This window comes from Nannospalax galili, unplaced genomic scaffold (assembly GCF_000622305.1).
Source record: "Nannospalax galili isolate Female #2095 unplaced genomic scaffold, S.galili_v1.0 scaffold294, whole genome shotgun sequence".
Classification (NCBI taxonomy): domain Eukaryota; kingdom Metazoa; phylum Chordata; class Mammalia; order Rodentia; family Spalacidae; genus Nannospalax; species Nannospalax galili.
Genome location: NW_008335053.1, coordinates 1,656,559 through 1,670,575, shown reverse-complemented (window position 1 = coordinate 1,670,575; position 14,017 = coordinate 1,656,559). Strand labels below are relative to the sequence as shown.

The 14,017-nt window shown below is 42.7% G+C and overlaps 1 protein-coding gene across 1 annotated transcript in view; it reads right to left on the bottom strand.

The window, feature by feature from the left end:
• Cacna1e (calcium voltage-gated channel subunit alpha1 E) overlaps nucleotides 1-14,017 on the bottom strand; it is a 409,810-nt gene that overhangs the window by 81,727 nt on the left and 314,066 nt on the right. Inside the window, exons 10-19 of the mRNA XM_008829746.3 lie at nucleotides 11,649-11,702; nucleotides 10,909-10,998; nucleotides 9,408-9,617; nucleotides 8,587-8,699; nucleotides 5,981-6,093; nucleotides 5,513-5,644; nucleotides 5,021-5,093; nucleotides 4,037-4,154; nucleotides 2,023-2,090; nucleotides 404-501 (exon numbers count right to left, since the gene is read on the bottom strand). Coding sequence (XP_008827968.1) covers nucleotides 404-501; nucleotides 2,023-2,090; nucleotides 4,037-4,154; nucleotides 5,021-5,093; nucleotides 5,513-5,644; nucleotides 5,981-6,093; nucleotides 8,587-8,699; nucleotides 9,408-9,617; nucleotides 10,909-10,998; nucleotides 11,649-11,702 — 1,069 coding nt within the window. The remainder of the gene's footprint in view (nucleotides 1-403; nucleotides 502-2,022; nucleotides 2,091-4,036; nucleotides 4,155-5,020; nucleotides 5,094-5,512; nucleotides 5,645-5,980; nucleotides 6,094-8,586; nucleotides 8,700-9,407; nucleotides 9,618-10,908; nucleotides 10,999-11,648; nucleotides 11,703-14,017) is intronic.

The following is a 14,017-nucleotide window of genomic DNA, read 5'->3' as shown; positions in this document are numbered from 1 at the left end:
CCTCTATCCCCTTGTTCATGATACATTAGACACACTGGACCTTGCTGGGAGATAGTTCCTTCAGAATGCCACATAACTGCCTCCTTGTGTCTTGGTTTCTACTTATACAGAGTCCCTTTGGATTTCTGTGAGGTATGCGCCCCCCACCATTCTTGTCATCTGCCCTGTGACTCTGTTCTATTTGTTTATAGCATTATTATTATCTGTGATGATCTGCAGATTTATCATACCCCTTCCTCACTAAAATGCAACCTGTGAGAACAGACGCTGCTTGGCTCACTGCTGTACTGTCAGGAACAGTCTGTAGTAGAGAGGAAGTGCCCCCTTACAACCGATCATTTAACAAGCTGATGATTGGCTGATGATTGAAACCCAGAGGTCAGTGATAAGGTGGTCTACTTACTCAATAGAAGGCATGTTGGGTGCAGACATCGGGCTGACCTCCTTGGCCTTCTGTAGTGCATGTTTCTGGTTGAAGGCTTCTTCTTCTTCCTGTTCATCCTAGACACAAAGCAGAGATGGTTTTGCTTGGGATCTCCATGGGGAGAGTAGCTTCCTCTGGGTCTTCCCAGAAAGAACTCTGAAGACCAAGAGGAGGTAAGTAAAAGAACAGGTTAAACAGGCAGCATGAGGTTAGAGACCTCTGATGGCCAGAGACCAGGTCCTTGGGAGATAGCCTCACAGCTCTCACAAACCAGCAATTCTGGTCTATACCCTATATGCCAAGCCTCAGGGAGCTGTCCATGGTTACAAAAGCACCAACAAGCCTCAGATGTTCTTCAGTGTCTGGAAATGATGGAACAGGGTCCTTCCAGGTATAGGCCCCTAAAGTCAGCACTGAGGCTAAGCATCTACCCTGCCATGGGATCTCCCCTGCATGCTTAATTGGCTTTATCTTGGGTTTTTGGGCAGATGTCTTACTTCTCACTCATACTTAATTTTAAAGACTTATTTTCTAAATTTCTATGTATGTGTCTGTCTGTGTGTGAGTATACAGGTACTTGTAGAGGCCAGAAGAGAGCATCAGAGTTACAGGCAGTTGTAAGCCATCCAATGTTGGTGCTGTAAACTAAATGAGTCCTTTGGAAGAGCAGCATGTACTCTGATGCACTGAGCCATCTCTCCAGCCCCACCTCACCTATATTTTTGCTTGAAGGGATGACTTTGAGGAAAGCAATTCAGGTGGTGACTAGATGTATTAATAATATACACATCTTCCTAGCATGTTATGGTTTTCACACACAGCATTTCATTCACTTTCTGCTGTGAGACACATAGGCAGATGCATCTTTCTTGTTTTAAATACGAGGAAACAGATGCTAACAAAGATCCAGAGTCTCATGAATGCTAAAACAGCTAATAAGTGACCAATGTGAGATTTAAACAGTTTTTTATGCCATAAAGCTGGTATTGTCCTTCTCATACTATAGAGATGAGGGTCCTAAGGGATGTAAAGATGAACAGGCAATGTATCACAGAACAAATGGAAAAAGTTCAGAAATTCCAAGAGGATGTCTAAAACCAGATTAGCATTGTGTGAGGAGAAGAGTTTGCACTTATCTCCATTGACAATTTCCCTGCAATTAGTATTGCCTCCTCCCTGGGAGTAGAGAATCAGATGAAAGAAAGAACATCTCTGAGAAAGGCAGCATCTGATTTCATAGACACGTCTCCAAAATATCCATGGCCACTGATTACCCCAGAAGCCATAATGCAGGAGCTGAAATGCCCTAAATCCATGGCTGAGGCCACAATGTCACAGGTTGCAGGTTGCAGTAGCAGAGGTGGGGCTTAAAATCCAGGATTCTAATGTTTTCCTTGGCGCTCCATGTCATAATCCTGAGAAAGACCTAGCTGAGAGCTCACAGAGAAGAGCCAAGTTTCAATATCCCATGAGAAATCCCTGCTGAACTGAAGCTCAGCAAACTCAATGAACAGTAAACCAGGCTTCCTGTGTGGGTATGCATCTCTCCCATTGTCCAGAAGCTTCCAGAGAGAGCTCTCTGCTGGAACAATGCTTACCTTGGTCAGTTCCTGGGCATTGGCCAGATTGTCCACAGCGATGGCCAAGAATACATTCAGTAGTGTGTCTGGGGTTATGGGTTAAGGATGGGCAAACGAAAAGAGGAAAAGCCTTCAGCAAGTCTAGGAGGACACCCCTGGGTTTTCTTGCCTAGGTACTGGAAGAACAAGCCAAGGACTACAAGAGGAAGGAGCAAAGGGATATCATGTCTTCCCTCCTTCCACATACTACCTTTTTACACATAACAAAGAAATATCTGAATCAAACCACTTAGAAAGCTAAATGGAGTAAGGCTTCAGGGAACCATGGCCTCAACCCGTAGGGACAAACAATACATTGAACAAGATGTGCTAGGCGCTCAGTGTAGGTGCCCATCGCTCCCTTCTGGGAGATCAGTGGCCATCATGACAAAAGGAAATGAGAGTCCTCGTCTCCATAATGGGTCACTGACTTACTTCTCTCATTCTTCTTGTTAGGGTCCCAGAAGGCTTCCATGATTCATTTAACCAAATGTTACAACACAGACATGATTCCTTCTGTAATCCTCTTCTACTCCATGCTCTAACCCATGAAGTCCCAATCTTCTGTTTTTGAGGCCCATGTGCTCTGGAATAAAAAATTGGTTCTAGCATAAAAGGCCAACCTGACACAGAGCAGCTTGAGAATCAAGGTGTGGTCATTATAACAGACCGCCTTCCATTTCTGTAGTTCATTGAATAGCTTCTTCTGAGTATCTCAGGTTTAGTTTATAGTCTGCTCTGACCATGAGAAATCTTCAGGGCAAAAAATGAAGAGCATCACTCTTTCAGACTGTATGCAAAAATGTGCTGCCTCATCTCTCTCCCTCTATGCTCTACTGGTCCCAGTTCAAGGCAAGTTCCACTTCCCCAAATGCCTAATGATTACACAAAAGTCTGTAGTTTATAAGGTGCAATTGGATAATGATTTAATTCAATATTTACAAGAGGAAGAAGCAAAGGGAGATATTCTTATCCTTTTTTGAAATATGGAAAACAAAAGCTTTGAGAGATCAAGTTACTTTCCCAGGAACATGGAGCTGATAAGGAACGTCCCTAGGATTCAAGCCTCATCTTTCCGGTCTAGATTTTTTTGACCAATGTCTTAGTTTCATTTCTTGCTGCTAAAATATCCCAACAAAAGCAACTCAGGGGAGAAAGGGTTTATTTTAGTTCACATTTTCAGGCTACAGCCCATCACAGCAGGGAAGTCAAGGTAGCAGAAACTTGAAGCATCTAGTTGCATCCACAGTCAAGAGCACAGAAACAATAAATATGTGTATGTTTTAGTTCATTTCTGCCTGCTCTCCACCATGTATGTGATGTGACCAACTGTGAAATAAAATAAACTCCTTCTCCTCTAAGTTGCTTTTGTCCACATATTTTACCACAGCAACAGAAACTAGGACACTAGGTATAGGATTTAGAGAATTTCATTTTAGCCTTCATTTACAGTTTACTAGCTACTTGATTTGATCCAGCTATTTCCTCTTCTATTATGAGCTAAGAATTAGATTGTCTAGGTAGCACAACAGGTTTCACAAAGAGCATATATAAATACAATAAATATTAGCTTAATAGTATTAGCACTACTTACACTTACATTTTTTAGAAATTTTACTAGTGGTAGACTCTGCTCTATATAAATATATAATTAATTCATTACTATTAAAATCTGCCCACCATTTCAGTCTACATTGATCTCAGTCCTCTGGTCATTTACAGACCAAATAGTATCTCCAATCATTCAACACAGCAGATTTCTATGTTATTTGTATATACTGTAGATTTGGGTAATTCAAACTTGTTTATGCTTGTATTCTTTGCAGAATTAGTATACAAGTTCCTTAACATTAAAATCCCAATTTACTTTAGTTTAAGCTAACAATGCTGATGTCCTGTCCTTGCCTGCCCAGACTGTATCACCATCAACCACCTCTTCAAATGTTGGTGCACAAAAGGGGTCAGAATAAAGAAGAACATCTTAAAAGGATACAGTTTCCAAATAAGGTGAGCACAATGAAGTAGATGGCAGACCACATGCCTGAGCTGACTCCACCCTGGGAGCGGATCCCGTTGTACATCACCTCATTCCAGTCCTCCCCTGTCAGGATCTACATGGAGCAAAGAACAGGCAGGTCAACATTCCAGGTTGGCAAAAAGATGGGGCAAAATCTTAAGACTGCATCTTTCCATCCATTCCCTTGTTTTCCTTTCTCATCAAGGGAGGGGGAAAATCATTCCTATAAATTTTCCTAACTTTTATATGGAAAAGAATTATATACATTCAACACTGAGAGAACACCAATAAAGACTCCTTGTCTTCAAACTTTAGGGTCTCTTCCACTTCTAGCTTGGTCAAGCCTTATAGGAATCACACAGATTGGGTGTTCTGACACTATCTACCTGCCATATGTCTTTACCGAGAGAGTGGCATTGTTGGAAAGAACCTCAAAGGTTCTAGTTTGGAAACTTGGATTCTGGTTCAGTCTTGGAGTCTGGCTAAACAGCATCTTTATCTGTAAGACTCTAAGATGTTGAATTTTCCTTATGACTTAAAAATGTTTGTGGGTTTTTTTTTGGGGGGGTCATTGTTATTGTTTTGATGTGGCAGGGAAAAGTTCTCCATTTCCCCTTTAAACTGACATACAGGTTAGGGAATACTCGAGATTTTAGTCAAACCACAAATGTGATTTGTGACTAAATGTCTTAGACTTGATGTGTTGCAAACATGGTTTTGCATGGGTGTCAGGAGAAAGGCAAGGAGGTCATTGTGATAGTGCTGTTGTGTGAGATAAGAGGCCTAGGAGTCTGTGGGATGCTGTAATGATTATTCAAGCAGGAAGAGTACTACGCTTTTCCCTGAGAGGGAACCAGAGAGGAAAAATGAATCCCCCAACACGCAAAGATACTGTCTTCGTGTATTATGTGGTCCCCGGGACCTCACATAGCATTTCCAGATTGTCAGTTAACCTCATACCTGGAACACAGTCATGATAGCTGCAGGGAAGGTATCAAAATTTGCTGAAGGAGTCCCATCATTGAAGTTAAACCTGAAAAGGAAATTCAGAAAGAATGGAAATTTTGCACACCAAGTTTCTCAGTACCAGGGTTACACAGCTTTCAGCATGTCTCCTTTCTCCTCATCTTCCCTTCTACTTCTCCCCATTGCATGTAACTTATGAAGATGGGAACAGCTACTTTTGATAAATTATGCACTTTGAAACTGGACAATAAGGCAGGATTTGGGCTGCTCAGCAGTTATAATGTTTCATGCAGTACATTTCACAGTGGGTAGGCCCCAACCAAGAACCTGCACAGTGAAAGTATTAACAGCAGAGACACTTATTCTGCACAAGCACTCATGATAAATTCATACCAAGAACAAACAAATCAAATCAATTACATTGGTTGCTTACAGACCCAAGACTATTTAGAGCTTCCTTTGGATGGAAACTCCTCAGGTCCTTACCTGCCTCCAAACAGCTGCATTCCTAGAAGAGCAAACACAACAATGAAGAGGAAGAGGAGGAACAGCAAGCTGATGATGGACTTCATGGAGCTCATCAAGGAGACAACCAAATTCCGGAGGGATGCCCAATACCTATGAAACCCAGACAAGGTTACAACTATAATGCAAAGTATCAAGTCATTCCCTAGTCCAGCTAGCTATGTGCCTGGCAACCTGTGAGACAATTTGCCTTTGTATATTTGTTGAAAGGGGTTGGGGTGGCAGAATGATACTCCCCTGCAGAGTGAAATGTGGCACTCAAGGTGGTCCCACTGATGGTTTTCTGTCTTTGGAAAGGGAAGAAAAACTGAAGAATGTGGGGGGTGGAGCAGGGAAGGGAAACTTGGTAAGCATGGAAGCAAGGAAAAGAAGAGAATGATATTATGCTGAAAAAAAGGTATTGTGAAGAGTCTGAAGGTCATCACTTACTTGGTTATTTTAAATATTCTTAGAAGCCGGAGCGCACGTAAGACACTGATTCCAAAAGATGTACCAGGTCTGAAGATTGCCCAGACTACCTCAAAGATGCTGCCCACTGTGACCTAAGAGGCAAACCCAGTCACAATGAAAGGAGGCAGAGCGAACAGGGAAGCATCTTAGTACTTGGTACACAATCACCAGCTCTCGTGAGGCTCTGGTAAAGTTCAGACTCTCTCCCTTGTCAGCCATTCCTTGTTGGGGAACCCTGCTGTTAAAGTCTACTCCTTTCTTAGCAGGGACCTCCTGCTCTCTGCCTGACTTATCTGGAAAGTGCCTCCAAGCATGGATGCCTGACCTTATTTGGAACATGACCTTTGGCATAGTTACCGGCAATAAAACTGCCCCCAGGTTTTTTCTGTATGATAATTAGGCATTGCCCTGTAGCCAGATGATAGGATCACCCTACCACATGTAAATAAAGCATACTATGAAGACCTATCAGCTGAAGCTTTGGCTGCTGCCTCCACACTATATTTTTCCCTGACCCCCACTGAATAAACCGTGCTGTATCACTGAATCTGACTCTCCGGAAGGTTTTTTCCATCTGTGCTCACTGGCTGTCCTGACCCTGTTTGTCGCTTCTGCTCTCTCTGTTCTCATGGGTTGGTGCCCAACGGCCCACGAGGGGATGGAGAGACCCACAATTCCTAACTCCAATCAAGCTACGTAGGGCACTACCAAAGAAAACAACATTCTACCACTCATCCCCGACTCGTTCTCCATGTCCCTTCTTAAGTTTCATCCTGCTTGCTATGCATTGATTTACTGACTTGTCCAGTAAATTACAGTAGCTAGTCACTGCTTTAGCACAAATTTGATAGCCATAGATAGTCTTGCATATTTCCTTGACAAAGGAATGGCATTCAAATGATGAAAAGCAGTTTTGACTAGTCCAACATACATTCTAATATATAAATCTCAGGGAGGGTCTACATTCACTCATCATTCAAGACTTCAGTGCTACTGAGAATGCTTCAGTTCCTGTCACATTAAACATCTTTCAGATACTGAGGTCATGGGGGATACTTGATTGTAATTGTCTTTGTTGACAAAGGTCTGATGGCTATAGGAAGTCATAATTACAAATAACATTTCAAGGATGTTTCTGTTGTTTATAGTATTGGGACTGGAACCCAGGACATTTTTTTTTTGCACATGCTAGGCAAGTATTCTACCAGAGTTACAGCCCCAATTTTTGCCTTTTTAGATTAATTTTTAATATTTTAATTGTGTGTGGGGTGTGTTTGCATGGGAGTATGTGCATATGAGTACAGGTACTCATGGAGGTCAGAGGTATAGAATACCACTAGAGCTAGAGTTTCAGGTGGTTGTGAGCTGCCTGGCATGGATGCTGGAAACTGAACTCAGATCCTTTGGAAGAGCGGTGCACACTCTTAACTGAGCCATCTCTCCAGTGCCCCAATGTTTGCTTTTTGAGGCATAGTTTCACTATTTAGCTTAGGCCAGCCTGTAACTCATTACATAGCCTAGGCTGGCCTCAATCTTGTGGTTCTTTTGCTTTGGCATCCTCAGTGCTGGGATTATAAGAGCATGCCACCATGGACAGCTTCGAGTTATTTTGTAGTAATATATTTATTGAATGTCAGCTATGTTCTAGACATTGTGTTTGGAGAAATAATGAAAATGAATCCTTACAGCAATGCTGAAAGATATGTGTATGAAGAACTCACGGTTAAAATTGTCTCTTGCTAGCTATTATGCCTGAAACTTGCCTGTACTCAGAACCATGTGTTCTTAGTGAAATGTAGATTGGCAAGTGCTCAAAATCTTTAGCACCTAACTGAAGCTTTGGCAGAAAAAGAAATGGGTTTGGCAGAAGAAGTTTCTACAACCTTGTTCTGCTGCAAACCAGGTATATGAACTGAGCATGGTGGTTTCTATCTGCTCATTTGTAAAGGTCAGGCTCACTCCTAGGACCTCTCATCTTGCACAGGACTCCTGTAAGCACCACAGGAAATAAGCATATATGAACATACCTTGAACACTACAGGCAAGACATGCACCTAAATATTATGTAGAAAATAAACAGCTAGATGAAATGTTCCACATGGAGTCTTGCTAACATAAGCGCATGTGAGTTTGCATATCTCGAGAGCATATCTAGACAATTATGCTAATTTTAAACTGAAGCAGAAAATAAACAAATATAGAACCTTCTCTTTCTTCTGGAACCACCTCTAGAATTAAGTCCTTTGTCCTTCTCTCCCAGAGTTCACCCAAGATAATAAATGGTTCAAAGCTCTGGCTATGAGTAGCTTTGTAAAATCTCACTGAGCTATGTAGTTAAGTGTACACTTTCTACTATATGTGTTATACATCGATAAAAACATTAAAAATCAAAGCACTTTAAAAACCCAAACTCTTGCAGGGCGAGGATCCATTCACTTCTGGACACCTTTATCTCACCATATCCATGTTACTTTTTACAATTTCTGACTTCAATGGTTCATGCTGAGTGACAGAACAAGCTGCTTATCTAAAGCCATGGCATCTCAACATGAAGCAGAGGGACAGGCAGGCTTTCAAGGACTTACCCCAAAATCAAAGCAGTTGAATGAAGAGTGAAAATAAAGGCGTGGCCCCATGCCATACATCTTCAGGGACATCTCCAACAGGAAGAGTCCCAGAAACAAAAATTCTGCATAGTCTGAAAGTGTTAAAAGTAGAAACAGTTGTTCCATAGATGGTGTGGGATCTTCCACTCTCGAACTAATACACACCCCCTATAAATGAGCTCCCAACATCACAATGTAAGGCCACTGGGTGGCCATGTCAAGTCAGGGCTAGGCAAAGTCTAATGGGTGAGTACTCTGAGCAGGAATGAGCCCCTGGCTCAATCAACAATTGATCTTTTACAAGAGGAGGGTTATCATCAGCCTTTAAGTAGAGGATGCAGCTCAGAGGAGAGAGGACTCTACTCTGGCTATGCTGAAGGAGCTGGGGACCCCTCCCCACCTCTACATATAGTCTCCTAGATAGCATTCACATTCAGTGGCAGTCTTATTCAGAGTAGACTTATAAGTTCCTTTGGGGGGTCCATTTGAGGTATCCATTATTCTCAGGACTTTCTCCCTCGCCTTTTCTGTAATTCAAATTCCTTACGTCACTTGAACCTCCATAAGAAACTTCTAGGACCTAAGGTATAACACTAACTCTTTACTTTATCAGCAATGATTTATTTACCCCACTCAGTAATGAAGGCTTGGAGCAGCTGTGCAATAATCCATCCTCCCTTGCAAACAGCTCTGGCTTCCCTCACAGTGTGAACAGTGCTTAGCATGCTTAGGGTGCTAACAGTCACCCTCACATCAACCAACCTGCCCACTTGAGGGGATAACAGTCACAATTTACTTACAAAGGAGGTGAGTGAGCCACTGGGGCTGGTTGTGATGAACAATGGCCACACAGGCAGTGTTGAGAGCCACAACACTCAGGACGATCCAGTAAAACACCTGGGATTTGACCATGTGGCGGATAGAGATGCGCAGAAGCCGTTCCTTGTGCCGGAAATAGGAGGCTCCATCTACTTTTGTGCTCTTGATACTGGCTCGGGCAAGCGGTGTGCCTAAGGAAGGGAAATAAGGAGGAATGAGACTGCAAAACATCCTGGGCTTACCCTCCATGGCCAGGCAGTATCCAAAGGGCAAGATGGGCGGCTTGAGTATCAGGGCAAGGTGACCGCCACATTGCAGGCCTGGGCAACCCCTATGTTATGGGCTAAGTAATTTCCACAGGAAGAGACCCTGCTTTTCCTCTCCAGGCACTCCCAAGTCCTAGGAAACTGAAAAATTCCCAAGCAGGACACCAGGCAGACACCCAGCATCTCGAATCCTAACAGGATCGTGTTTATATCTGTAACAGATTGGGCTTCTCTCTGCCCTTTCCTTTTAAATATGCTTCAGGCACCGGAATCCTTCTGCTGCATTTGTGATTATTTCTGCCACTGGCAACATAAAGCAGCAATGAGCTTTGAAAGTCTCTCCTGCTTTTTAGGATGGAGTCTGATCCTGCCCTTTTTCTGGGGAGGAAAAAAACCTGTCATCAGCCAGAATCTGTAAGAGAACCTAGGATTGAACTGTAGTCATATCAGTGGGTTGTTAAAAGGAATTAGTTTAAATCTCACACGATGGAAGTAGGTTGGTGCTACTACGGTTAAACAAATGACTTCAGGTTCTCCCATCTGGGTCACTAGAAGAAATAGGTCCTGAGGATCCTTGAAAAATATGGGTTGAGTATTCCTTATCCAAAATATCTGAGACCAGAACCAAGTAGTTCAGATAACTTTTCAGAGGTTAGACTGTCTGCTACACATAATGAAGTATCTTGAGGATGGGCCCCAAATCTACAAATAAAATTCATTCATGTTCCACAGAGATCTTATAGTCATGATATGAAGGTAATTTTACATAATATTTTTAATAATTTTGTGGGGAAAACCCAAAGTTTCATAGTATGTGATTTTCCACTTGGAATATCATATCATTGCTAAAAAAAAAAGTTAATTTTGGAGCATTTCAGATTTTGGAATTTTAGATTAGGGATGCTCAACCTGTATCCCAATGTGGGTTCTCATGATCACACCCAGGAAAGAAAGGCGACATCTGCGAATGAGACACATCTGCCACACTTAAAGAACCCTAAACCCCACATTTCATGTGAGCAGCGTCCCCTGGTCTTTTTTCTTTTCTGTAAATCACTGTCACCTAGGTTAGATTCCCATGCCTTCCCTTAATTACATCTCTACATTCTGGATCCTTTGGGTTCTTTTTCCTCCTTGTGGTTCTTCTCAAAAGACAGGATCTTCATTTTCACGGGAGATCCAGAGAAGTAAAAGAAGGTCTAACTGGATCACTCACCCACAGAAGAGATATCAACGCAGTGCTCATCGCTGGAGTCTCGGGTCATGGCCTCCGTCCGGCTCCTTTTGATGGTTGCCCTTCGAAGCACTACGCCAGGGAAGGGGAAGGCCAGTGAGAGGCCACAAGTACACCCAGATCATCCTGGACAAAACTTTTGAGGACTGTGGGCAACAGGCCTTGTGCAAGGGCCCTGCGACACAGGTGTTGGCCTTTAATACTGGAGCCAGGGTGACAGAAATTTCGAACGTCTACAGAACCATAGTGCTGTGCTTGTCAGCACGTGCAGATACTCAAGGGCTCCAGAATCCCTACTTGAGTTTAATCTAACTTGAAATACAGTAGGTAAACAGACACTCCTTATCTATTTGTTTTGGCTCTTCATAAACAATGGCATTTCCCAGTAATGAAAGTGGTCCCGAGATGATCCCCACATATTTTAGAAGAAGATCTCTTCATAGGCCATTGGCTGTATGATGGTCTTTTCATTGAACTCTATCAATCACATGCCCTGGAACAAAGCAACTCTTGGGTTTTATTTTCATCACTTTAAAAGGCATTTAAATCTGTGACTCAATTCTCATCATTTTAAAGCATGAGGGATTTTATTACGGAGAGACTTGCATTTCAAATCCCAGTGCGCACCCCTCTTCTTTCGTTCTCCTCTTTGATTAGGAGAAATTGCCACCGCCTAAGAGGGGCAAATGCTAGCAAAGCGAAGCATTGCAGCGCAGCCTTACCTTCCAAGGCTGATGTTCCAGCATTCTTATTTTCTTCAGCAAGCATGACTTCCTCTGTATGGAAACAAATGGTTTAGCAAATTATCTGTAAATGCCAAATTATTATACAAAATGAGCATCCCTCAGGGGTGTCTCTAGTTTTGGGCAACAGAGTTAAAAGTTCAGAACCCATCATGGGCAGCAACATGGAGAGAAGTCCAGCCTCACCAGGAGCTCAGGCTGCCCAGGAGAACAGGAAGGAGCCACTACAGTGAGGGCAACCTGGGGGATGCTGACAAAGCTCAGGGCAAAGATGTTTGACGCCCTTATTCAGGAGGGCACCATGGGGGCAGGGAGACATGATGCTTTTAATTAAAGTCCCCTAAATTGATAGAAGTGAAAAAGTCCTGTTTTTATTTCCACTCTCCTTTTGGTTTCCTTCTCTCTTAACCACTCAGATGTTTTCTAGCAGTGGTACCTTCTTTCTCTCCCCGCCAGGCCCCAACACCTTGTGTAGGAAGTAAGTGAGACCATGGTCTGGGCTCCATCCAGTTCATGACTTAAAGGCAGGGGCAGAGGAAGATGCTCAAAGGTCCCCAGAGAAAAGGCAGGGCTTGAGCTATGCTTCCTTAAGTCCCCACCAACTCTCCTGCCACACACACACCCTGGAGCAAGCTCCAGTGGTTTTTGTCTCTGGGTCCCGGCAAAGAGCTATCTTTTGTATGCTAATGAGATGACTCACGGCAGGAAAGGGCCCAGATTAATTTAAGGATAAAACTGGTAGCCAGAAAAACCTACCACATAATCAGAAGATTTGAATTTTTAATCCAACATGTCTGTGTAAAGAAATCTCCACAAACCCCTAAACAATAGATTTAGAGAGTTTCTGGGTCACTTCTGTGTGCTAGGAGGCTGGTAAGTTCCACTCCATGTCTTTTCCTACGTATCCCTTGCCCTCTAGTTATTCCTGAGTTGTAGCCTTTATATAAATAAGCAATGCCATTTTCTTGAGCTCTATACATCACTCTCCAGAATCACTGAATTTATAGGGATTGAAGAAGTAGGGATTGCAAGAACTTCCAAAGTTATACTTCATCAGGGAGAATTAAGGGTCATCAGGGATCCCACTTTCTGGCTTCTGAAGTGGGGATAGTCTTATGGGATTTAGACTTTAATCTGTAGGTTCAATGCTATCTTCAGGTGATATTTAATGTCAGAACTGATTGTTGGGCACATAGCTGGAGACAAGAGAATAGAAGGACTTGGTGCTAAAACATGTTTCTGTTTGTTGGTGTTTGTAAAATATGTCACATAGTCCCTAGGATTCTCTTCTCCGAGCCTCTGTCTCCCTAGGAACAACCCTGTACTTCAACAAGGTGTCAACAATTGAGGGGTCCTATTTTCTACAAAGACATATAAATAAACCTCACTAGCATCCCGTCAAAGGTACCAAAGGAACAGTTCTTTGGTTTTAGGTCTAATTGGTGCCAAGGTGCCCTTCTGGGAGTGATGGAGTTGAGTTTTTATTTCTATCCCACTTCAGCCCATAGACTAAAGAGTTGGAAGCTTTGACAATCATTTCCAAAGATCCAAGCTGCTGGGGAAAAGCTTGCCCTGGATCTTATTAAACAATGGTTTAATTTAAACACTGTAACAAGTCAAAGGACAAGAAGAAAAGGGTAGAGTCATTATGGTACTTCCTCTTGCATATAAAATTGAGGGGATACAGAATACATTTCCCAGGGAAGGAACATTTTGAAGCTTGGACATTACTATGTAGGATGGCCATTATAGCACAGCATAAACGTTTAGCTTTGTTTTTTTTTTAAGTATAGCCTCTGGTGAAACATCAAGTTAAACAGGTTAAGTGTTATTGGTAGGGTGCTCCTTTATGCAGGAATCCAGGATTTTAAAGGTTTTTATAAAACATTTGGAGGCTATCATTTTAATATTAGGTCCTTGTTAAAGTTACCTCATAGTAAAATGAATTACCTTAGCCAGGAGTCACTTTTGCTATGCACAGTGTCTGGCACCGGAACAGGCAGATCTGAGAACTCCCCAGGCATATAGAAGATGTGTGGGGCCGCTGTGGATTTGTGAGAAGTACTTCTAGGGCTCTGGATGAGCTGAAACCACCCCTCCCCCACCAATGCCTTTTGCCAAGTTTGCTTTCGAACTTGAGTGTCTTTCCAGGGAAATGTAACCCATATGTCTCTGATTCACTCACGCTCCACTTGTAAAGAGAAGGGCCAGGAAGCACAATTTGAGTCTCGCTGCGTCTTTTTTCTTAGGAGGGGAGTTAGTAAAGCTTAAAGAAAGGGAAACCTTGGAATTTTGCAAGAATTGGAAAAACACAGCAGCAGAAGAGCAGCATCCCAGGCCACCAAACC